General features: G+C 42.1%; 1 protein-coding gene across 1 annotated transcript in view; it reads left to right on the forward strand.

Moving 5' to 3' along the window:
- TMEM150C (transmembrane protein 150C) overlaps positions 1 to 21,422 on the forward strand; it is a 72,029-nt gene extending 50,607 nt beyond the window's left edge. The window contains exons 2-8 of the mRNA XM_002912473.4: positions 4,997 to 5,086; positions 5,919 to 5,972; positions 6,091 to 6,123; positions 6,564 to 6,631; positions 13,144 to 13,271; positions 16,326 to 16,503; positions 18,978 to 21,422. Of these exons, the coding sequence (XP_002912519.1) occupies positions 5,007 to 5,086; positions 5,919 to 5,972; positions 6,091 to 6,123; positions 6,564 to 6,631; positions 13,144 to 13,271; positions 16,326 to 16,503; positions 18,978 to 19,186 (750 nt within the window). The 5' untranslated portion in view covers positions 4,997 to 5,006 and the 3' untranslated portion in view covers positions 19,187 to 21,422. The remainder of the gene's footprint in view (positions 1 to 4,996; positions 5,087 to 5,918; positions 5,973 to 6,090; positions 6,124 to 6,563; positions 6,632 to 13,143; positions 13,272 to 16,325; positions 16,504 to 18,977) is intronic.
- Positions 21,423 to 24,700: the final 3,278 nt, after the last annotated feature.

Raw genomic sequence — 24,700 nt, forward strand, 5'->3', positions numbered from 1 at the left:
TACTTGTCCGTTTGTAGACTGGCGGAGTTTTACCACCGCCTGATAGAACAGGAGGTTTGTCCTCAAGGAGTATCATTGGGAGCAGGACGCTATGCTCTTTAACTTCAGTAGTTTCACGAGGTTATAGTGTAAGGACCATCTGTTTGGAAATTTGATGATAAAAGTATAAAGAATGATATGACCTCAACTTTATCAAGACCCTTTTTCCGAGTCAGTTAAAGTAGTTGGGAGTCTTAGGTGCCGAGGTAAAGTGTGCTTAATGCAACACTTTGTTGGGACGCCTGGGTGGCTCAGTCCCTCGGCTCAGGTCATGATCCCAGGGTCCTGAGAATGAGTCCCGCATCCGGCTCCTTGCTTAGTGGGGAGCCTGCTTCTCCCTCTGCCTGCTGCTCCCCCTGCTTGTGTTCTCTCTCTCTCTCTGACAAATAAATAAGTAAAACCTTTAAAAAAAAAAAAAAGAAGTAACACTTTGTTTGCTTCTGTGATATTGTAAGTTTTCAAATGGTCAGGTCTTCTCTTGACCATTTACAGCTGGAAGACAGAGAAGAACAAAAGTCCCCACCGGGAGCGACCACAGATGTTTGCCACAGGTCAGGTTCTCTCTGAGCAAGAACGAAAGCTTCAGGTGAACAGGCGGCAGGTCAGAACGTTCAGCCTCTGACTCTGGGCTGAAGAGTCTCCACAATGCAGTCTCACTCGTGCCACAGATGGGGTGAAAGAGAGGGACGATCACTCAAACTTTGGGAATATTCATTGCAAGAAAAGCACACACGATAGAAATGTACAGAGAGTACAGAGAGCTCGTATTGGCTCTCTAGGAGGATTTGACCATCTGGCTAACAGCTTTGCAGATCATTTGGATAAATGATACCATTTGGAGGAGAGCCTTCCAAACCAAATCTAAATGCCAGAACCCTTTCAAGAAGGTTTGTGCAATTTTAGACTCTTTTCCTCCTCTTGTCAGAAACTCATTAGGTGCCATTGTTCCAGATATAGTTTACCATTTGGGCACAGGAACGATCCTAAGTTTCTTTACTCTAAGGTATCATTGGAAGATTAATGTCAATGGAGTAAATATTACACAGAACAAACAAAAAAAGAAGTATAATTCAGAATGCAAAGATAAAAGTATCTTAGGAGTATGGAATACTCCTTCCCCACTTCCCCTCTTTCCTTAAAAAGGCAAGGACAAATGTTCTCTTAGCTGGTGGGTGCCGTGTTACTGTAGCTCAGAGAAAGAGTAGAATGTGTCCTTGCTAGGACGTGTAAGGAAAGTTTGGGGCACACTTTCTAATGTCACTGGAAGCAATGGACCAGTTTATTTTAATGGTGTCTGGAAGGATAGAAGAAAGAGAATCATCTCCGTTTCAACTTTTAATTCTCGGATAACACTGAGGCAGCGAGGAGCGTTAGTTTAATAGACCTATTCATTTACTCTTTGTAGAGGTACTGCCAGTCAAATATCTAAACTTATCAAGCCAGCACAGCTCAGAGAGGATCATGAAACCTAACCAAATCAAACGTTACTTCCCGCCGCTTCCAGAATGCTCCTCCAGCCCAGAGGGTAGAGGAGGCACCAGTGCTGTTTCTCTCCTGCAGGTTCTTTGGTCACATTATAAGCTGCATATGGCCTAAAGAAGGACAAGTAGATTATTTTAGACAAGAAAAGAAAAGTATATGTGACAGAGTCCTCTACTGCGGTTAACACAGTCCCACCAGGGAGGGAGAAAGAAGTAAATAGGACCAAGATAATGTCAGATGGGGCATTGATAGGTTAACAATACCAGAAACAATACCAGATAACTCGAAGATGGATTGGGAGGTGACTTAGGTAAGGGAGCCTTCCCCATCTACACACACACACACACACACACACACACACACACACACACACACACAGAGTTGCTCTGTTCTTAAGCTCATACTTGTCAGTTGACAAAAGAGCCTGGCGTGGTAGGGTGTGTTATGACTAAAGTATATGTTCTTCATTATAAGACTCTTCCTTTACTATTTCAGAAAACTGACTTAGATCATCACGTATTTCCTGATCTTGTCAAAGTGATTTACAAACTGTCTAGGGTCTAACCCACTTCAATCAGACAACAGAGATCTATAGTTTAAAGAGACATAACCATGGGGTGCCTGGGTGGCTCAGCTGGTTAAGCATTGGGCTCTGGATTTCAGCTTAGGTCATGATCTCAGGGTCATGAGATCTAGCTTCGAGTCAGGTTCCATGCTGAGCATGTTGCCTGCTTGAGATTCTCTCTCTCCCTCTCCTTCTGCCCCTCTCTCCCCTCCCTGGCTCACACTCTCAGATAGATAGATAGATGATAGATAGATAGATAGATAGATAGATAGATAGATAGATAGATGATAGATAGATAGATAGATAGACATAACCAGGGGTGCCTGGCCAGTTCAGTCAGTAGATCATGTGACTATTGATCTTGTGGTCATGAGTTCAAGCCCTACATTGGGGATAGAGCTTACTTTAAAAAAAAAAGCAAGAAAGACATAACCAGATCACAAATTTAAATGTAAAATTATAAATCTTTCAGAAAAAAAATAGAAAATCTTTGAGATCAAGGGGTAGGCAAAGACTTCTTAGACTTGACTTCAAAAGCACAATCCATAAGAGAAAATCTTGGTAAGCTGGATCTTAACCAAAATTAAACTTTAGTGGGGGGCACTTGGCTGGCATAGTCAGTACAGCATGAGACTCTTGATCTCCCAGTTGTGAGTTCAAGTCCCGTATTGGGCATAGGACTTCCTTTAAAAAAAATTAAACTTTTGCTCTGCAAAAGACCCTGTTAAGTGCCAAGACCATTCAATGGGGGAAAAGACAGTCTTTTAAACAAATTGTTCTGGATATGCAAATGAATGAAGTCACCTTGTACCATATGCAAAAATTAATTGAAAATGGATCAAAGGCCTAAAAGGGAAGAGCTAAAGATATAAAACACCTTGAAAAAAACATAGGGGAGAGTCTCATTATGTTGGATTTGACCAAAAGCACAGAAAACAAAAGAAAAAATAAAGTGTACTTTGTCAAAATTAAAAACTTTGGTGCATCGAGGGACACTATCAACAGAATGAAAAGGCAAGGCACATAATGGGAGAAAAATTCGTAAATCATGTATCTGACAAGGGATTAATATTCAAGGATTGATTAATATACATATTAATATATAAAGAACTCTTACCATTCAACAATAGAAAAACCAAACAACCCAATTAAAAAACATGCAAAAGACATGAGTAGACACTTCTCCAAAGACATATAAATGGCCAATAAGCACATGAAAAGACAATCAATATCACTAATCAGTAGGGAAATGCAAATCAAATGACTACTATTAAAAAAAACAGAAAATAACAAATATTGGTGAGGATGTGGAGAAATTAGAGCCTTCGTGTACTGCTGATGGGAATGTAAAATGATACAACTACTCTGGAAAAAGCCTGACAGATTCTTTAAACATGCAGAGGTGCCTGGGTGGCTCAGTCAGTTAAGCGTCTGCCTTCGGCTCAGGTCATGATCCTGCGGTCCTGGGATCGAGCCCGCGTTGGGTTCCCTGCTTAGTGAGAGGCCTGCTTCTTCCTCTGCCCCTCGCCTCTGCTCGTGCTTTCTCTCTCCTCTTGCTCTCTCTCTCATTAAAAAAAAAAAAAATTAAACCAGTAAAAATAAAATAATTAGGACAGTAGCCATTAGCCATCTTAGATGCTTTGACAATAACATAAGAAGAGCAATGCATACTGAAAGATGTCAAAGGATATCAGGAAGGATGTCTGCATTCTTCTAGAAAAGCAGGAGCCCAGAGAGGAAGATAGTATTAAGCTGTCCTGAGCCCTGCCTTGGAGGGAGAGCAGCTCATCCTAAAAGGCACTGGTCTGCTTGGCAGTTAGAGTTAGCACGGCTGTCACTTCCGGAGCACGTTTTATGTATGAGGTGTTTTACCTGCATTGTCATTAATCCTCAGCACGATCCTACCAAATATTATCAGCATACTCACTAAGGCTTAAGAGATGAAATAGCAGAGATCACATGAGTAGCGAGTGACAGAGGTGGATTTCAGGCCTATGCACCACCGTACCAATTCCATCCTGCCATACTGCTTCTCTTTAGACGAAGCGAGCACGTAAAACTATTGTAGCAACTGATGGTTCACTGGAAAACTCAAAATAATGAGCAGTGACAGCTCCTTAGAGATGCCTGTTAATTACATTCTTCTTCTGTTTGTCAGGTCACCTGTGGAGGTCAATTTCTCATAGACACTCCTGCAGCTTCTCTTTTTCACTTCCATATTGGCGGGGAATCTTTTTATTCATTTGTTTTCACTTTCAAATATAACACCCAAAATGCCTGTCATCTGTTCTTTTTCCCCATTGCATTCATTGGAGTTAATTTAAAATTATTCACAACGCATTGTTTTCCTGAACATTCATCTTCAGAGTCTTCGGAGATAGTTGCTCAATAACGTGTCATGAGAAAAGTTCAGATTAGCAAAGCATTTGTCATTTCCTCCTGCATTGCTAATTTATTTAGTAAGCATTTATTTCTAGCATTCTTGTCTGCCAAGCTGTAGATATATGGCCATGCCAGATCCATACAGCCATAAATCCACAACTGTGAATAATCGCACTGAAAGTAGGTTGAAATATGCCTTTGGTACCTGGCTCTTCTGAAAGTCCTAACCCAAACCCTTTTGTCCTTGCTTAAAAATACTGATGCTCATATAAGGATAACTGTGTTTATGAAAAGTCTCCCATTTAGTTCTCAACTAAGGCCCTGGAATATTTAAGCTAATGCTAGATAACAATCATCCTTGTTAGCGGCTCAAGGGATTTCCACGCGCATAAATGGCAGTAATAGATTGATTTGGATCCTGGCTTCATAAAATACACTTCTTTTCAGTTAAAGTAAACTCCCTTTCCGCCCTGAAAGAGTAAGGTGCATTTTTGCCCTAGTTATTAAAGGCTGTTGATTTTCTTTCAGTGCTACAGGCATGGATGGGAAGAAATGCAGCGTATGGATGTTTTTACCTCTTGTGTTTACTTTGTTTACATCAGCTGGATTATGGATAGTGTGAGTATTCTCTTAATTATTTAAGGACTCGGGTGCAGTGTAGATCAAAATGTAGGTTTGATAGTATATGGCATAGCTCTGTAAGCATATTTATAAATACTTTAAAATAATGTTTACTAATTCGACCTTGCTTAAGTCCCCACTTGTCTTCCCTTCTTCTATTACCCAAAGTAAATAGCAAGATTGAGTAATAAATTATGCAAAGTATATTCACCAGTAGTGAAGAATACTGGTTTTCTTTTGTTTTTGTATGTTCTTTCAGTAATGAATGTTCTATAAACTGATGATAAGGATTCATTATTTGCAAGATTTGCTCGTTATTCTCACATGCTAAAGATTCCATTCACAGTCCAGTGCATCGTCCAGTGTGACTGGGTTTGGTATGTTTATAAAATGGGTATTGTTACATTGTAAGTCTCGGCTTATCACAAAACACCTCCCACACGTGCTTATTTCAAGTACTGTTTCACTTCCAGCAAATTATTTTAGTTACTTGCAGTTCACTGAAAGAGGTGGACACACTCCTGTGAAATTAGACAATTTGAATTCTAATTTTAGTTTGCTCAAAGTTAAAAGGTCTTATTTCTTTGTTTTCCAGTTTCCAGATTATAATGATTACCATCATTTTGGGAGGGTGTTTTGAAAATTCAAGAAATAGAATTAATAATCACATTTGAACTTCAAAGAGCTAAGTGGTATATAGGTAAACATTCCCAGTTGGGAAACAATGAATATGATTTAATGTGGCTTGTCTAGTAAAACTGGGAATTGAATGAGTCTTTTTTTAAAAATTTTCTTTGTTTTATAAACTTTACTTGTTCTTTCTTCGTAGATACTTTATAGCTGTGGAAGATGACAAAATTTTCCCATTAAATTCAGCCGAAAGGTAAAGTCGATCTCTGGGTAATTCATTGTTTATCGATAGACTTAATAAAACTTCTGCCACCGGTGAGGTTAAACTGTGCACAAATGACTGTACTTTAACCTGTGGTTTTTTTTCCCAGGAAACCGGGCGTGAAGCACGCACCCTATATAAGGTAACTTGATAATTCTTCTGATCTGTTGGATCCTAGAAGTTGGGAGAGTGACTTAGTTTGGGCTTTTGGGTGGCTTATAAACAGCAAAAATTCATGTCTCACAGCTCGGGAGACTGGAGGTCCAAGATCAGGGCGCCAGCAGTCAGGCCTTGATGAGGGCCCTCTTCTGCGTGGTAGACGGCGACGCTCCCATTGTGTCCTCCCACGGCAGAAAGGGACAAGACAGCTCTCTGGAATCTCTTTTGTAAGGGCACTAATTCCACTCAGAAGGGCTCTACCCTCATGATCTGGGTATCTCCTGGGTAGCCCCCACCTCCTCATAACATCACACTGGGGGATAGGATGGCGACATAGGAATTTTGAAGGGACACAGACATTCGGTCCATTGTAGGTGGACAGATTTTGAGATCGTATTAATAAAACAACCCATCATTTTCAAGTATTGCAGGTGACGAGCCTCCTGCAAGCTGTGTGTTCAGTCAAGTCATGAACATGGCAGCGTTCCTAGGTAAGAAGAGTGAAAGAATGCGTGATGTGCTCTGGTATACTTCTTTTTTAATTTAAATCTTCCTGGACCCACATCAAAAGCACCGTGGGCTTAGCTGATAATTTGGTATCCTATCATGTCAATATGCTGAAGCCGGCTTTTCGTTTTGAGGGCCTTTTTTCTCGTACTTTAGTATTCACCCTGCTTACCTTACATCTTCTCTTCCCCTTATCATCTTTATCATTTCAGCGTATTCTTGACTTTATTTCTTTTGCCGCATGAAATGCTATATTTCACGTGCCATAAAATTCCTGCATGAGAATGTGGTATGGTACAATACATTTGCATTAAAAAGAATGCCTTATTTATTTCTTCACTGGCAAGGATGACGAATGCATACACAGGCTTTGTGATAAATATTGATGTGTGGAGACACTGATTTAAATCTAAAGGTCAGCATTAACATGGGTGACGCTGTCTCCTGTACATATATACACATACCAAGATGGCAAATGGAGAGGTAGGTTAAAAAAAAAAAAAAGGAAGAAAACTTTGGTACTCAGATCTGGTCCCCATTCCGTCCTTTTCCTTCAGGGCCCAAGACCATCATTTCATATCCTATCGCCTCTGGTATGTGAGTGTTTCCTTCTGAGGATCGAGGGACCCGGCCATCCTCTCTGTCCTTTTCCATGTCCCCCTTGTATACCATCTCCCCTAGACCAGTCTCCTCGGTGTCTTTTGAAGGGTCAGCTAATATCTTCGTTGGCATGCTGCAGGGGATGGGCCAGTGACAGCTACATTTTTCAACAACAGTTTTCTGGAAATGGTTCTTTTGGATGGTGAGAATTGCAGCCTTGGTGGCACCTGTCCCCCAAAGAGGTGACCTGTGATTTTTAGAACTCCATCCCCAAAAAGTTCGACTCATTCTTAAGATATTGTTTTTTTAATGTTTGCTGTAGGAAAAGGAAAGACCTATAGAATTCACTGGAAAATCAAGGGAGATGGCTAGTCCAGCATGCAACATGGGCACGGTCTTAGTTTAGAAGGCTCAAAACATGAGAAAAATGGAGAACTTTCCCAGGGAGGCCCAAAAGTCCTCTCTTGAACCCGTGGAGTTGAACGAGAAGCACACTGGGGGACTTGTCTGCAGTTAAGAAAGTTCCTCCCTGGAGCTAACTCTGTGTGGGTCAAAACCTTTCACCACCCAGGCGTCCCCAAAACATAGCCCATTTGCCTGAGCAGGAAGTGTCTGGAAGGCATGGACTGCCATGCCACCACTAAGGAGGAGGTCAGATACAACCCAAGCGCCAAAGTTGCCGAGTCTTTGAAGAAGCTCTTGGTAGGCAGGATTTTCATGTCCTGGCTACTCCCCGGTTCTGGAAAAGGTGGTACCCCCCGCAGCTGGTGCACACACCTGGGCACCAGTGCCAGTCCCGCCAGCCAGGTTTTATCTTCCCTGCTGTCAGCCTCAGCTACCATGAGCTTTAATTCTCACTTTTTTTCCTACTCGACACCAAGGCATAAAGGACTGCTAAGGAGCCATTTGCATTTAAGAGAACACAAAGCCCCGAGAATCTTGAATCACAGGGTCAGGGACCTTTCCCCGTCTGCCTGCAGTCACACCACGTAGGCCTGCAGGTCGGTACCTACTCCTACGATCTTCCCCACAGGGTGCAATAATAACAATAATTAATAGCAGTCATTTATATTCCAGGCACAATGCTAAGTGCTTTGCAAATACCACCTCATCTAATCACGAGACACAGGAGACTGCCCTTATTAAAAAGCTGTCACAAGCTGTTTGTCCTCCGTTTGGGCTTTAAAGACACCAATGAACACGTTGGAAGCCATATACTGCTTCCTTCACATTCTCAAGACAAATTGATATTTCCCCATAGTCTTCAGTGTGTAATCTTCAAAATGCCAATTTGCACAGCTCACAAATGTATCCAGTTATAAAGCTTATGATTAACTAATTATAAAAGCATTTCCAAAAACAAAGGAATGAAAACCAGCTCCCCTCTTCCAGATGACATTCGTCATCATCTTACTCTCGGTCCTCCGCTGCTCCAGCAAGAAGCACTGAGCCTTCACTAGCTCTCGCTCGGAGGTATTACCGTATCCAGTGTTTATTATCTTCCATCATTTTCGGTGCCATCTGGTAGACACGAAACTGACGAAGATTAGTGTTCAGTGGGAGGACACCAACAATTATTTATTTGTCAACTCTGGGAGTGAAAAAGAATCCATTTACTAATGATTCTCGCTCGAAGTGGAGGCGGCTTGCATCTCCCCAGGCCAGTCCCTGTTGGACCTCAGACTATTACTTTAGACGGCATTACTGACTTGAAGAACAACCTGGGCCGCCTATAAATCACTGCTTTTTGGCAGCCCCTAGATTATCATTCACAATCTACAAATGAGTCAGTGGAGCATTTACTAAAATCAGTTAGCAAAGATCTTCTATCTTTTTGATGTAATAAAGATTGAACTCAATTATTTTCTTTACGCAATCAGTTATGCACTTTGTCCCAAATCCACGCTTTTATATCCCCCGGGGGCGGGGGGGGGGGAGGAAAGAGACCTAAGACAAATTTCTTGAAAGGAATATTCTTTTCTGCCCTGGACAGGTGGTGAGGATAAAGCTGATAGCTGAATGATTTCGGTCACCTAATAGCAGCTGCTCCCCCTCCTTCAGCAAAAACACATTGATTGCCGTGTTCGACTGCAGTCATAAATAGGAATTATTGATGCATAAACAATAAAATTAAACAGATGAAAAAAGAATTTGGCCAGGCACCAGTTTAGAACCGCAATGAAGAGCACTATTCTGAGTTTGAACTTTAAAACCCCAACCAGGGGGTCCTGGCTGGCTCGGTCTGCAGAGCATGTGACTCTTGATCTCAGGGTTGTGAGTTCAAGTCCCACATGAGGCGTGGAGCCCACTTTAAAAACAAATAAATAAATAGAAATAAAGGCCCAGTCAGCCTCACCATAAAAAATTTAGTAAAGAAACTAGGCAAGTATTCTACTCTCTGTGTTCTTTTTAAATAGATAAATAGGGGATACTTATATGGTAAAAGACTGTTCCAAATACCATCAACAACAAAAGGGCGGGTTTTAAAAATTTTTAACAAAACTGTAAATAAAACCTAAAAATTTTTTTAAAGATTTTATTTATTTATTTGATAGAGAAAGAGAGAGAGCACAAGCAGGGGGAGCGGGAGAGGGAGAAGCAGACTCCCCGCTGAACAGGAAGCCCCACGAAGGGCTCGATCCCAGAATCCTGGGATCATGACTTGAGCCGAAGGCAGACACTTAACTGACTGAGCCACCCAGCCGCCCCTAAAATCTAAAATGTTTAGTGAAACTAAAAGACATATCTTCTGATCGGAACATTAAGGTCATAAAAGATTGGTCAGCGTAATAAAGACAGCTTTGAAATCACCCCACTGTCCTGAAATCTTTTTCAAGCATGTATAATTAAATCACTACTTGGTTGAAAAGGTCTTTATAATCAATAATCTGAATCTGCCTCCATTAAACCTGTTAATAAAACTGTTAAAGGACCAGAAGCTTATAATTTCCACCAACTTAAAACTTCAACTAGAATCTTCTTTCTTTTCTCTCTCTCTCTTTTTTTAATGTAGCCTCTTTGCCCAGCGTGGGGCTTGAACTCACAACCCTAAGATCAGCAGTCACATGCTCTACTGACTAAGTCAGCCAGTTGCCCACAGAATCTATTTTTAAAGGGAAATCTGCCTAGGCTGAGCTGATAAATAATGGTGTTAATAGGTAAAGAGGGCAGAGTGTTGTGTTTGGACTGCTGTTCTGGAAGTTAGGAGTGTTGGGTTGAATGCATGTCTCCAAGTAGGTTTCTGTTTCCTGCTTAATTTCATCATCTCTTCATGTTACAATGATTTATCATCATATTACAAGTGGGAAGGCTAGCACGGCTGGGACCAGAAGATGATACATGTCCTGCGTTTACTAGGGAGAAATGAGTAACACGGAATATGGCCCCTGACCCCCTTGCTCTGGGCACAATGGAACAAACTGACCAGATAGGTCAACAAGGAAAGCCATCTGTGTCTGCCTCAGCAGTAGGTTAGGGCTTAAGCCAAAGTTCTAGTACAATCCTGGCCCTCTCAACTAAATGACATCCAGAGAGCTGCTAGAGTAATACTTTCCACTAGTCATTTTTATTTCATTTGATTTTTTTAAAGATGTTTATTTATTTGACAGAGAGAGATTGAGTACAAGCAGGGGGAGCTGCAGGCAGAAGGAGAAGCAGGCACCCTGCTGAGCAGGGAGCCCAATGTGGGGCTCCATCCCAGGACTCTGGGATCAGGACCTGAGCCGAAGGCAGATGCTTAACCGACTGAGCCACCCAGGCGTCCTCAGTAGATATTTTAAAAAGAAATGAAATGTGCTGTCTTAGTATTTTGTCTTTATGTCCTAATATCCATACACAGTTTCTAGCAAGTGTCTCCCGTGGTGCCCTGTGTTGAGGCTTCTGTTCTTAATCTAATGACCTCTTTATCTGAGGATCACTATGTGTCAGAGGGCTTAAGTGGAATTTCTCCTCTCGGCTTCCTCCTCCTATTCCCATCCTAAAAAGTAGGAAGAAGTTGTGCTGAGTTTTTCATCCTCTAGGATACTTGTTGTCATTATTGGTTGACATCACAGATACAGTATAACTTCTAACTAGGTCCCCCAAACCATTAGGTTTGGACTCTTCCAACTCCAGTATCATTTATAAATTCTATGACCTCTAGTGGGAATTAGATGAAACGTAAATATACTGAAAGCTAAATCAAAGCTGAACAATTTGAGATTTTATAAATTATGGTTTACTGCTATTTTGTTTCTAAAATCCAAGTCTTAACCAAGTTGTATACCACTCTTTGATCAGAGATACTTGGAACTAAAAATCAATTTGCTGAGCTTAACTTTGTAGCTTGAAACTATGACATTCATGGGGCACCTGGGTGGCTCAGTCGTTAAGCGTCTGCCTTCGGGTCAGGGCATGATCCCAGAATCCTGGGATCGAGCCCCACGTCAGGCTCCTCCACTGGGAGCCTGCTTCTTCCTCTCCCACTCCCCCTGCCTGTGTTCCCTCTCGCTGGCTGTTCCTCTCTCTGTCAAATAAACAAATAAAATCTAAAAAAAAAAAAAAAAAAAAAGAAACGATGACATTCGGCAAATTTAGGAAATGCAAATTTATGGGTGTGTTTTCTTTATTAATGACTACTAATAAGGGCCTATAATGAAGATAAAAACCTTTAGCAAATAATTACCTACTTAATTGCTGTATAAATAGGGTAATTCTTGCATTTCTAATTGTTTTCCCTGTTAAACCTTAATGTCAAAATAAATTATCTTAGGAAGTAGAAAGTGCATTTCCTTATATGTAGATATAATGTATATAACTGCGAGAACTTTTTTCTCATATTCATAGACTCACCTCTCCCAGCTTTTTGTATAAATATGAAAATACCCCTGCACTAAGCAATTAATAAAAGGGGATTCTTATATTCATGGCTTGAATATGGACCATCCTCAAGGTTACTATTAGAAGTCACGTTTGAGGTGTGCCTGGCTGGCTCAGTCGGAAGAACATGTGATTCTTGATCTCAGGGTTGTGAGTTTGAGCCCCATATGGGGCATAGAGATTACTTAAATAAATAAAACCTTAAAAAAAAAGTAAGGTTTAATTCTAGGTAAATTCCTTCATTCTTTCTGATTCTCCCATAACAATTTGCTTCAAAAGATGGAGTGGCCTTGCAAAGTGAGTAGCATCATAGAAGAATTGAGCTTTCTTCATATAATCAGCATGGTTTTTAGTGCATAGCAAACCCCCAGATCTGCTATGTTAAAATTCAGATTTCATAATTTGATTCCTATAACTGCTCTAATTTAGATCGACTACCTTGTCCTTTGACCATGGACACCTCCAGATAGAATTAGAGGGAAGAGGGAATAAACAAGTTATTGAGGCAATTGTACACTTGCCTTATCTTCCTCCTGTCCCCAGGAATGGTTTCTGGCACAGGGAGCCTTAGGCTAGTCTAAACGTGGACCCCTTTTTCTTCCCTGTGTCTTCCTGTCGTGTCTGTTCTAACACTGTGAAACTAAAGGGGATTGGTGAATTCGTGAATTCTCGAGCCACGGATTGTCTTTATCCCTGTCTTAATCGTTGTGTCAGGCCTCTGCAATGTTCTCCTAAGCCAATGGGTCCTGGGCTGACCTCGTTTTTGAAAACTCTGAGAACCACCCTTGCACCACTCAAATAACGTATAGCACTGCTGCTTCAACTCCTCTCTGCCTCCCCCAGGGTCAGCATAATAAAACACCCAAATAATCATAAGCATTGCATGAAAAGTTTCTTTTAAAAACTATCTGCCACTTCAGAGATTTAAAAATGCACCATGGCGAAAAGTTTAACCTTGCGTGTTGGGGCTTTAGAACTCTGCCCGAGTCTAGCTGCATGATTTAGATTTTTAAATGTTAACATTTTGTTTTATCCCCAGCTCTCGTGGTAGCTGTTCTGCGCTTCATACAACTGAAACCCAAGGTTCTAAATCCATGGCTGAATATTAGTGGATTGGTGGCACTGTGTCTGGCCTCCTTTGGAATGACCTTACTTGGTAATTTTCAGGTACTTCATTTGGCCTTTTTCACCTCCTTCTCCCCCTTCGCCTAGAGGATGGTCATAGCCACTGATTCTGCACAGATCTTTTAAATAATGCTAATCGTGCTTCCTCATAAGGACAGGTCCTCCAGCAGTCAGTCCTTCTGGAATCGGGCCAGTCAGGCTAGTTCGCAGGGCACGCATGAGGGTGCTCACTGTTCGTTGGGAGGACCGCACGGCTGTGGGGGAAAGCAGCCTTTACAACACTGTGTATCTTCTACAAAGGATTTCAAAGTGATTCCTACTTTTTCTCATAACGAATTGTCTCCTAATGTCACTTTCTAGAAAACTAATAGGATCCTGGCCTTTCTAAAATTAAATACCTTCATCCTTTTTGGATGAAAGCTTGCATTTCGTATTAGCAGGCTCACATGGGAATCAATTTGAAAACGCAGAATTTCTCAAGAACACTTAGGACTTGTATAAAGATCTACTAACACTAACTCTTCTTCCCAGACATTTAGAAGCCCAAGGCCACTACATTTAAGAATAAGTTCCCTAGGGGTGCCTGGGGGGCTCAGTTGGTTGAGCATCTGGCTCTGAATCTTGGCTCTGGTGTTGATCATAGAGTCATGGATTCAAGCCCCATGCTGGGCTCCATGCTGGGCTCCATGCTGGGTTCCATGCTGGGCACCATGCTGGGCTCCATGCTGGGTTCCATGCTGGGCATGGAGCCTGCTTTTAAAAAAAAAAAAAATTCCTTTGCCAATACCATCATCCACCTCTTGACTTGAATGACTCCATTTGTAAGACAGACGAAGGGCACCCCCCCCCACAAACAGTTATCTGATTGCCATGGCTCTGTTCCCTTCCCAATGTCCTCCAACCTGTGCTTTATATCCCTGGTGAGAAATTTCTTCCCTGCAGTCGTACACCAATCCTGACACTTCTCTCCCTGCCTGTGGAGTGAAATCCAAATGGCACAGGCATTCAAAAAAATATGGTAGTGGATTTTCTAAGACCGTCTTTCATTCCACCCTTCAGTCCTGATAATTCATTACACCAGGAAAACTCATTCCCCAGCACTTCGCCGGGCACAGAGGAGCGACGGAATAATTATTTTTGAATCGATGGGTTGTTTGACAGGCAGTCCCACTCATCATTCTACTATTCTAGGTCTCATCCCCTGTCAAGCCAGACATACTGAGTGGCTGCTGGCTGACCTGTTGTCAGGCACTCACTACAAATTCTCTCAGCCAGGGCCAGGATGGAAGTTACTGAGTAGACCTTTTGGTATTTTCCTAAAGTCCAGAGATTGGGTTGTTTTGGTGAACCACAAATATTCAAAACCATGAATGATGACATGACATACAAAGAACATTTCTGGAGTATCTACAGAGAATACACAGGAAACAACAAATTAGTTGCCTGTGAAGAAACAGAGTGGCTAGTGTATGGGATGAGAGACAGACTGTTCCATCTGTACTCTAATTTTTTAAAGTTTGAACAATTAAGTTCAAAATAATAAATGAATAGACTGTGTATAGCAGAACCAATTTCCTAGAAGTAAAATTTAATTTGAGATATTGCTGTTTAAAGTAAGATTTGGGGTGCTGGGTGGCTCAGTCAGTTAAGCGTCTGCCTTCGGCTCAGGTCATGATCCCAGGGTCCTGGGATCGAGTCCACATTAGGCTCCCCGCTCAGCGGGGAGCCTGCTTCTCCCTCTGCCTGTCACACCCCCTGCTTGTGCTCTCTCTCTCTGACAAATAAGTAAAATCTTTAAAAAAATAAATAAATACAGGTCTCCTCTGCATTAAGAAAATAAATAAATAAATAAATAAATAAAAGATTAGAAAATATGTCTTTTGATCTAAGAGAGAAAAAAGTGGCTTCTTGCAAAGAAGAGGAAAAAATACTACAGCCAAAAGCAATAGGAAAAATTGCAAAAGGAAAGCAATATAGATTTGACGCAACCATTATTCTCCCAGCATTGTCAAACAATAAAACATCTGAAGATGATGGGCAATTCAAAAAAATATTTTACCATGTCGTAAGAGCCATCTTCTCAACTATAGATTTTATTTTCTTACATGTGTAACTAGAAATTATATAATTGCTAAAGATGTTTTAAGGGACCAGTATATTATTTTTTTTAAGATTTTTTATTTATTTGAGAGAGAGAGAGAGCTCATGCAGGAGGCAGAGGGAGACAGAGAAGAAGACTCCCCGCTGAGCAGGCAGCCTGACACGGGGCTCAATCCCAGGACCCTGAAATCATGACCTTAGTGGAAGGCAGATGTTCAACTGACTGAGCCACCCGGGTGCGCCGTGACCACTGTATTAAAAAAAAAAAGTAACCAGTATATTTTTGACATCAGTAGGCAATGATTTGGAGAGTTAACATCTTTAACCCTCAAATAAAATAACTCAAATGTGTCTCCTTTAACTATTAACTCTATAAAAGCCTTGACCAGGAATCTTCAAACACGAATGTCCTTTAATGGATCTACAAATATGGAAAAAGCTATTAGGTGGCAATTTTCTTATTATAAAAGGAAAATTCAACAAAATCTCATTAACAATGAATTGGTCACAATACACAGGCCAGTTTGGTAGAAGTAAGTGTTGTTAGCTGCCTATGTCAGTAAAATCTTGACCCGCTTAGAATTGGTCCTGTTCAATTAGTAAATACACAGCCAGATCCCAGGTCTCATTTCTTAGTCTGGAAAACAAAGTTTGGGGTATATGTTTGTAGAAATTGACATTTCTCTTTTTGGTGTAACTGTTTTGCTTTTGCTTTTCACACTTTCCTGGCAAATCAAGGAATAGATTACTACTGCCTGAGTGGTTCTTCTAAACAAATATCTTGAGGTCTTGGGGTACTATTTATTTCCCTTTTTCCCCTCAGAGTTCAGAGCACTTCAGACACAAAGAGCCAGTGAAGATGGACTCTACTCTTTCCAAAATCTATAACCCCATTATTAAGACATCACTTTACCTATTTTTTCTCCCTCAGGTGTTCCGTTGGCCATCATGTCTTTTCTAAATGGGTCTCCTTGTCATTATCTGTTCATCCCTTAGCTCACGAATGATGAAGAAATCCACAATGTTGGAACTTCCTTGACCTTTGGATTTGGGACATTGACCTGCTGGATCCAGGCTGCACTGACACTCAAAGTCAACATCAAGAATGAAGGACGGAAAGTTGGAATTCCACGAGTTATTCTCTCAGCATCTATCACTCTCTGTGTGGTCCTCTGTATCCTTTGTGAAAAGAAGTAGCTTTGACAGTGCGAGTAAAACACGGATATGTAGATGAGAAAATCGCCATTTCCGATCGGTTAAAATGTTGGTCAGATTATCTCAGAATCTTAGACAAAAGACAACAATAATGGATATAAAAACAAAAACTCTCAGGCCAATTTTTCATGCCAAAGAGGAGCTGGAGGACTAAAAATAGAACAAGCTTTGCCTTCTCAAAATTGTTTCTATCTGTAGGAATGGTGTCATGCGTTCTCCCTTCATTAATGACGTAAAAGTTTCTCTTGATGAAAAACACAGAATGCATAACGAAAATGGTGATTATTTTTCCCTTCCATCTTTTAAAAAGTTAATTTATGACTTTATTACTGGCCCTGTTATTTCGTTTAATTTAATTTGGAAAGGAGAATGTGGCAGGCCTCCTGTGTCACAGCCTGGAATTCAACTTACCCACTCAGTAACAAGCAGAGAAACCAGGAAAAGCTTAACCCCAAACACATCCCGCGAGACTAGTCCAGGAGGGAGCGCAGTGACCCCACCTACCGGTAGCGTGGCCCAATAGAAGCCGGCCAGTTCCAGTGCGACCAATCAGATCAGCCCCTCGTTCCGTGGGGCGTAGTGATATCAAGTGTTCACTCCAGTAAGTCCTCCTCCGAAACCAGAGAGGAAGGGAATAAGGTTCCTAGGTGGTAGAATGTGTAGGGGACTCGATTACACATCTTCGGGCAGGGAATCGCCGTTTATTGAGCACTTATCATGTGCTAGGCGTTATTCTAAGTACTTTAAATTTATCAATTCCTTTAATCCTCATTTAACAAGAATAGTAAGGACAGAGATTCATTTACCCAAGATCACACTCTGTATGTGGGGCTCTTGACTTCGCTCAGGCAGTTTGAACTCCTCACCATCACACCCTCTCACCCTAGGGAAAGTGTCTTTAAAATAGGAAAACGTTTATGGTTTAGAGATGTGCTGTAGTTACTGGAGTCTTTGGGGTCTTTATTTCTTCTTTCCTCACCAACTGCCAACCATTTTATGGGGTTTTTGAAGTTCTGCAGTGCCTTAGAGAACATGTAAGGACTGGAGAATCAAGCCAGAAGTCGTGCTTATGGGTAGCCACTTGATAAAATATTTTATGAGTAAAAAGGTCAGAATTCTCCCGATATGAGATTTGAAGATTTATCCCTTTCCCCATTAACTTCGGTAATATTGCTTTGCCAATATTTTGAGCCCTCAGAGGAGGACGTACAGACTTTATTTTGAGTTTTCAGCTTATACCAGACAATCCTGATCCGTGTCGTTTCTGAACGTTTAGAACCCTGTCTTGGTTCCCAGGTGAACGGATCCAGGCCTTCTCAGGAAAGCAAAGTCTGGCTGACGTAGTTTCACCATATTCTTTTGCTCTCTGAAAACTTTCCAAGATTTTAAGTCTATTTTAAGTCTAAGTTCTGAAGATAGAGCTAATTCCAAGGGAGCATTTCTGATTTTTCTTTAAAAATGTATTTAGTCCTTGGCCTCTTGGCTTTTTACAAAAGCATGCTTTGAAGCGTTCTCCTTCCCAGCTCCCACCTCATGTACACTGGTGTGCGTGCGTGTACATGCCATACAGATTCAGGCATAGGAGTCCCGTTTGTTTATTAATAGTGAAAACTAGACAGAGAAGGAAGAGAGGCCACTTACACATTATTAGTAGCACTGCGAGACAAAGCTTCAATGTAGGTAATAAGTGATTTGATATGTTCAAAATTGTTTCTGCAGATAGAATGGTGACTATGAATCCACAGTCACTTGTAGTGATTTTTAAAAAGAGAAATTTATTTTTCTGACCAACTAATTTTTTTGGAATTTTAATCCTTTTACTAATCTCAAGGCTTATTGGGCGGTGGTAGGGTTGCATGCCTGGCCCGGGAGTCCGAGTCCTTATATTGGAATTCCAGCTCTACCCATTAATGCCTCCGTGACCTCAGGCAAGTTACTTAACCATTTGGCCTCAGTTTCCCTATTTTTAAATGAACTGATGATAAGAGGGTCGCTGTGAGGATTAAGTTAGATTTCCATGCAAGCACCTAGACGCATGTCTGGCAAAAAGGAAGAGCTCGGTAATGTTACTTCGTATTATTCATGCAAGGGGTGTGTTGAGCAAGCTGTCAAGCTAAGTTGTACTGGCGAGAAGGGAGAGTGAGACTTTTCTTGTAACCTGTGCATGTCCAGAAGAGAGTCCACTTTTTTTTTTTAAAGACTTTATTTATTTGACAGAGAGACAGGGAGAGAAGGAACAGAAGCAGGGGGAGTGGGAGAGGGAGAAGCAGGCTTTCCACTGAACAGGGAGCCCGATGCGAGGCTCGATCCCAGGACACAGGGATCATGACCTGAGCTGAAGGCAGATGCTGAACGACCAAGCCACCCAGGTGCCCCTAGAGTCCACTTTTAATGCGGCTCCTGGAGGTACTTTCCTTGACTGCTGCTCCCCAGATTTCATCCTCATGGCCCAAGGCATCCACATGTATGCAGCCAGGGTCCAGTGGGGTCTGGTCATGTGCTTCCTGTCATATTTTGGCACCTTTGCTGTGGAGTTCCGGCACTACCGTTACGAGATTGTTTGTTCCGAGTACCAGGAGAACTTCCTAAGCTTCTCTGAAAGCCTGTCCGAAGCTTCTGAATATCAAACCGACCAGGTGTAACTGATCAGCTTTTCCTTGCCGGGGAGGTGGGTGTGCTGGGGGAAGGAGCCAGGACACACCCACAGGACTTGGTACAGAACCTCATAACCCATTTTACACACACACGTTCATGGCCACATTTGCCAAATGAGCTTTTCAGGGCAAGTTATTTCTTTAACGAAAAAGCACAAGCCCTTATGTGTCGAAATACACGCTGTTACACTAAAAATATATGCACGACAGAGCAAGAAGCTTGTGCATGGTCACTTCTTTTCCCTCTCTCTCCCAGCACTCCCTGCTCTTCTCATTCTCATCACTTATTTCAGACATCCTCATCACCCTACCACAGAGTAGGGCGGGTCAAATGTAACCCGGGAATAATGCCAACTCCCAAAGTTGCCTTCAGATCCAAAGGGCTTGGAACCGGCTCATGAGGAAGTTCTGAATCTGGCACTAATACTCTTGAATGGACTGAGTATCATCTAATTGGTTGGAAACTATAGCGATGTGACCCTGTGTAACCTGTGGAAAAGCATGGGGTCAAGAACTTCCCCATAAAAACTCCCTTCATCACTGTTCAGTGGTCGGCTGTGTGGAGTCAATGAGAGGAATATGCTACAAGCCCACCGCCAGGATTTGGACTTTACTGTGACTGAGAAATATTTCCAAATGTGAATATTTGTAGGGACGTGGTCTGCCAGGCATGGGACAAGATGGGGGCAGTGAGGGTATGGTCTAATTTTTGCTTCCATAGTATGCTATGTACAGCTTTTGTTTTGTATTTCATAGTTTGCCTTCTTTTTTTCTTTAAGCAACTACCATGGGTCTCTCAAGGCCTCATGGACAAAGAAGATGTGGGCCAAATGCAAGAGCTGAGCTTGTTTTGGGTTCAACCATGATAAAAGAAAAAAAAAAAGAAAAAAAAAGTGACCTGCAGGCTTCATTTGCTGCTTTTATGTTCAAAAGCTAAGAAAATGTTCACAGAAAAGCACAAAGAAATATTTGTGGAGGTAATAAAAAGAGCTCCTGCTGGACATTTATAAAAGGAGTCTTAGAGCATCTTGTTACAAGTCCAGATCAAGGGAGAGCTTCTTAATATGGATCTACAGCTCAATTTAGTATTTGATGGGGGGGGAGGGTTAAGGCCTTTTTCATACCTGGAATTTGTAGAGACCAACTAAACCATCACCCTTCCCCCCGAACTGGCATGGCTGCTCCCCTACCGCCCAACATACACTTTCCACCTGCGAAGAGTTTAGAATGCAAATTATATACCTAGGCTTTTCGGGCTGTGCTTCACAAAGAGCAGAATTCTAAGTTTGAAATGCCCTGGAGCGGGCCACATTGACAGACCCTCCATGAGTGCACTTTGTTTCAAGAAGTCCCCAAATGTACTTCACAGGAGCCTGGGGATCTCGTGGAATATAATGTGAAAAACATTGTTTTTTAATTCAACCCAAACTCTGAATCTTGAGGAAGGGGTCCATGACTTTTCATCTCTGGATTTCTCTCTGCCTCCCAGCACAGTGCCTGGCACGTATGGGTGCTCAACAAATGTCTGTCAAATAGAATACTGGTCATTGAGGCGTAGGAGAAAAGAGTATCAGAGAAAGGTGCAGAGAGGAGAGAACCGATGACCGTTTCAAGCAAGACAGGAATGGAAGAAATCCTAGAGAAGGATCAGATGGCGGTGAGAACACCTACAAGTGCCAGGTGAAAAGCGAGGAGAATCAAGCAGAGAGCATTCTCCTAGGAAAAGGCTTCGCACTGTAAATAGTCCAAGGTGACAGTTATCAGTTTTGAATACTGCGTTTGGGTTTGTTTTTTCATTTTTATATTTTAAAAATTTTATCAGAAAACAAAGATTTATGAAGTTTTCTTTTACTCTACACAATCCAAATTAAACAGCTTTTGGTGATGCACTGTACACTTTCTTAAGAGTATATCTAAATAGCACATTTTAGCAGAATCAAGCAATGACTGGCATTATTCATTGGGATCTGACCACTAAATAAAATTCTTTTATGCAGAATTATGATTTGTCTCTTACACTAACATTTCTTCTGTAATATTGAAGCATGTGTAAAGTCCATCAGATATTCTGTTGAAAATATACTTCAGTGGGGCACCTGGGTGGCTCAGTCAGTTAAATCTCCGACTCTTGGTCTCCCCTCAGGTCATCATCTCAGCGATGTGGGAGGGAGACCCTGCAGCACAGCTCTGTGCTCAGCTGGGAGTCTGCTTGAGGTTCTCTCCCTCCCTCTGACCCTCCCCTGCTGATGCCTGCAAAAAGCAAAAAAAAAGAACAGAAGAGGTGCCTGGGTGGCTCAGTCAGTTAATTGTCTGCCTTCAGCTCAGGTCATGATCTCAGGGTCCTGGAATCAAGCGAGGAGTCTGCTTCTCCCTCTCCCTCAGTACCTCCCCACCCTCGTGCTCTTTCGGCTCTCTTTCAAATAAATAAAATCTTAAAAAAAACACACACACAGAAAATATACTTCAGTGTTGGTAGCATATTTCTAGGGTGTTTTCCAACATCAACAGGCAACTCTCTATTCTCAGGACACCAACTGGATGTCCTACAATTCAGTTCAATTCTAACACTACCTGGAGTTACCGTCGGTCCCACAGGACTGCCCTCACTCACTTCAGATGTCAGTCCCAAGTACTGGGTCCCAGGTTACCCAGACTTCTGTCCAACTTGGCTATAAAATTGGCAGGGAAAGGGGGTCCCACAACTCCCTTCTAAGTTAGATAATTTGCCAGAATGGCTCCCAGAACTCCAGAAAACACTACTTTCATGAGCCTGCTTATTATAAAGAATATAACTCAAGAACAACCAAATGAAAGAGACAGATAGGACAAGGAAGGGGAGGGATGCGAGGGCATGCCAGGCTCCCAACATTTCCATGTGTCGCCAACCCAGAAGCTCTCTGAATCTCCCTATGCGAGAGTTTATAGAGCTCAATTTCCAGCACCCTCCCCAACATCTGCTTCAGGAGGTTGGTCAAGAGGTCTAATCCCTTCATCTTCCTGGTGACCAGCTCAATCCTGAGGCTATCTGGGGCCCCACCCTAGGTGACCTCATTAGCATGAAATTCGGCTTATTATGAATAACAAAAGTCACTTCTATCTCTCCGGAAATTTCAAGAGTTTTAGCAGCTCCGTGGCAGGAACCTAGGACCAAGACCAAATATATTTTTGTATTAGGCCACACATATTAATCAGGATCAAGATTACAGTACTTCCTAGGAGTTAGGAACCACAGGATTCTTCTCGGAGGCTAAGACCAGGGACTCTGCCTTTGGAATGAGCATGCCTGGAGGATCAAAGGCAGATGGCCCAAAGTCCGAAATAAACTAAACTTCGTTTTGGTAGTCCAACTAGGTCTCTTGAAGAAAAGATCTCCAAGATTTCTAAAACAATGCTGACATTTTAAAGGTTCCATCATTTTTTACTGAACGGAGAACAGACTGTGAGGTGAAGTTTCACCACCTGTTACTGGGTCTTCTTTGCCCCTGGTGTGGGAAAGTGAAACCTTCATATCCTAGACTTGGTCATCAGCTGGTTATAATATTAGGAGACTGGAACACCAGCAGTTCATTTTTGCTTAGGCATTTTGTGAGTCAGAGTACATTGGGTTTTGCTGTCCCAAAATAAAAGGAATAAAACTAAAGTTCACTTCTCATACGAGATGTCTATCCAGAGTTGGCAAGGTGGCCATGCTTGGTGCGATGACTCGGACCCTGGCTGACAGAGGCTTCATCTCCACACATGCTTCCACCACCGTTGCTGACAGCCAAGAACGCGTGGCAGACCGCTCACTGGTTCTTGAAGATTCTGCTAGGATGTGACAAACATTCCTCATTGGTTAGGACACACTGCACGGTCTTATCTGAGAGCCACACTCCCACCGTGCGCCCAGATGGGAGGAACATTTTTGTGAACAGTCTGCGACTGCCACAGGGTTCACATTAAGTTTTTAAGACTTCTTTGGTCACTATCATTCCTTTGGAGCAGGAGTAACGAAGAATCAGTGAAGAACCATCATCCTACAGAAATAGGGGAAAGGTGTGATCTATGGAGTTGAAAAAGAGCCCCAAATCACAAATGCAAAGAACCATGCAAATGATGAGAGAAATGCAATTCCATGGAACATCTTGATCACATCTAGGTTGCTTCCCCAAAGCAATGGGGATCGACAGTTCCGGGGAAGAGAGCATTCTGCATATGAAGGAAGCTAGATTTCACGATCCTCAGCTTCCGATCAGTTCAGACTCCCTAGTATGAGGGCTCCAACACACAGCAAATACCCAAATATGAAGTCAAAAGAAGGGAGCATGCGTGACAAGGCTAAGTCCCTCACTGGAAAAGCCAAGGTTTTTTCATCAGCATAAAATATGCTTTTATTTCTCCTTTCAAAAAAAAAAAAAAAAAAGTTCCCAGACGCCTGGCTGGCTCAGTCAGTAGAGCGTGTAACTCTTGATCTCAGGGTCATGAGTTCAAGCCCCATGGTGGATATAGAGATTACTTTAAAAAGAAAAGAAAAGATTAAAAAAAAAGTCCCTATTTACTGCCTCCAGTCCTTCCCTCCCAGTTCTCTCTTGAACCCAGTCTAGTCATTGGAGCTCTTGCTCCTACCACTTGGTGGAACTGCTTTACCCAAGTTCTCCAGAGACCCTGTGATGTTACATACGATGGTTGGTTCTTTTATGACTTTATCTAGACCCATAAACACTACTTCGCAATTTGATCAATCCCTCCCCCTTCCCTGCTCAAAACATTTTTTCACTTGGCTTCCAGAGATCATTCCCTCTTAATTTGCCTCCTGCCTCACTGTCCATGCCTCTGCCTCCTTTGCTGGACCTTCTCCCTGACATCTTCACATCGGAGTGTCCCATACCTCAGTCCTTGAAACTCTTCCCTTCCTATCTACATCCACTCTGCTGGTGACCTCATCCAGTCTTCTTGTTTTAAATGCTGCCATATGCAGACCTCTCCCAACTCACCAGCTCAGACTTTTCTCCTGGATATTCAACTAACTTGTGACATCTCCACTTGTCATCTCAAGTTTACTAAGTCCTAATCTTTAAACTCATTCCTCCCAGAGCCTTCCCATCTAAGTTAAGGACAACTCATCTTTCAGTTGCTCAGACTAAAACCTTAAAGTAATCTTAAAGTACGTCTTCTTTCTCTCACACCCCACTGTCAGCAAATCCAGTCTGCCCTATCTTCAAATTATTCTAGAATTCATCCACTGCTACCCTCTGGTCCAGGCAACTTCCATCTCTCATGGACTCCTGTAATAGCCTACAAAACTGGTGTCTCTGCTTCCATCATTTGCTCCCTTCAGACTGTCCTCAACACAGCAAAATGGTCTTGTTAGAAGCTAAACGAGATCATCATCACTCCCCTTCTTAACACCCTCCAATGGCTTCTCTTGTACTCAGACTAAAGACCCCAAGCATTATATGCCCTGCAAGGGCCAAGAAGCCCTGTCTTTCCACCTTTCATTCTATTCCCGTCCCTCTGCCTCTT

Source organism: Ailuropoda melanoleuca, chromosome 11 (genome assembly GCF_002007445.2).
Source record: "Ailuropoda melanoleuca isolate Jingjing chromosome 11, ASM200744v2, whole genome shotgun sequence".
In the NCBI taxonomy this organism is placed as follows: domain Eukaryota; kingdom Metazoa; phylum Chordata; class Mammalia; order Carnivora; family Ursidae; genus Ailuropoda; species Ailuropoda melanoleuca.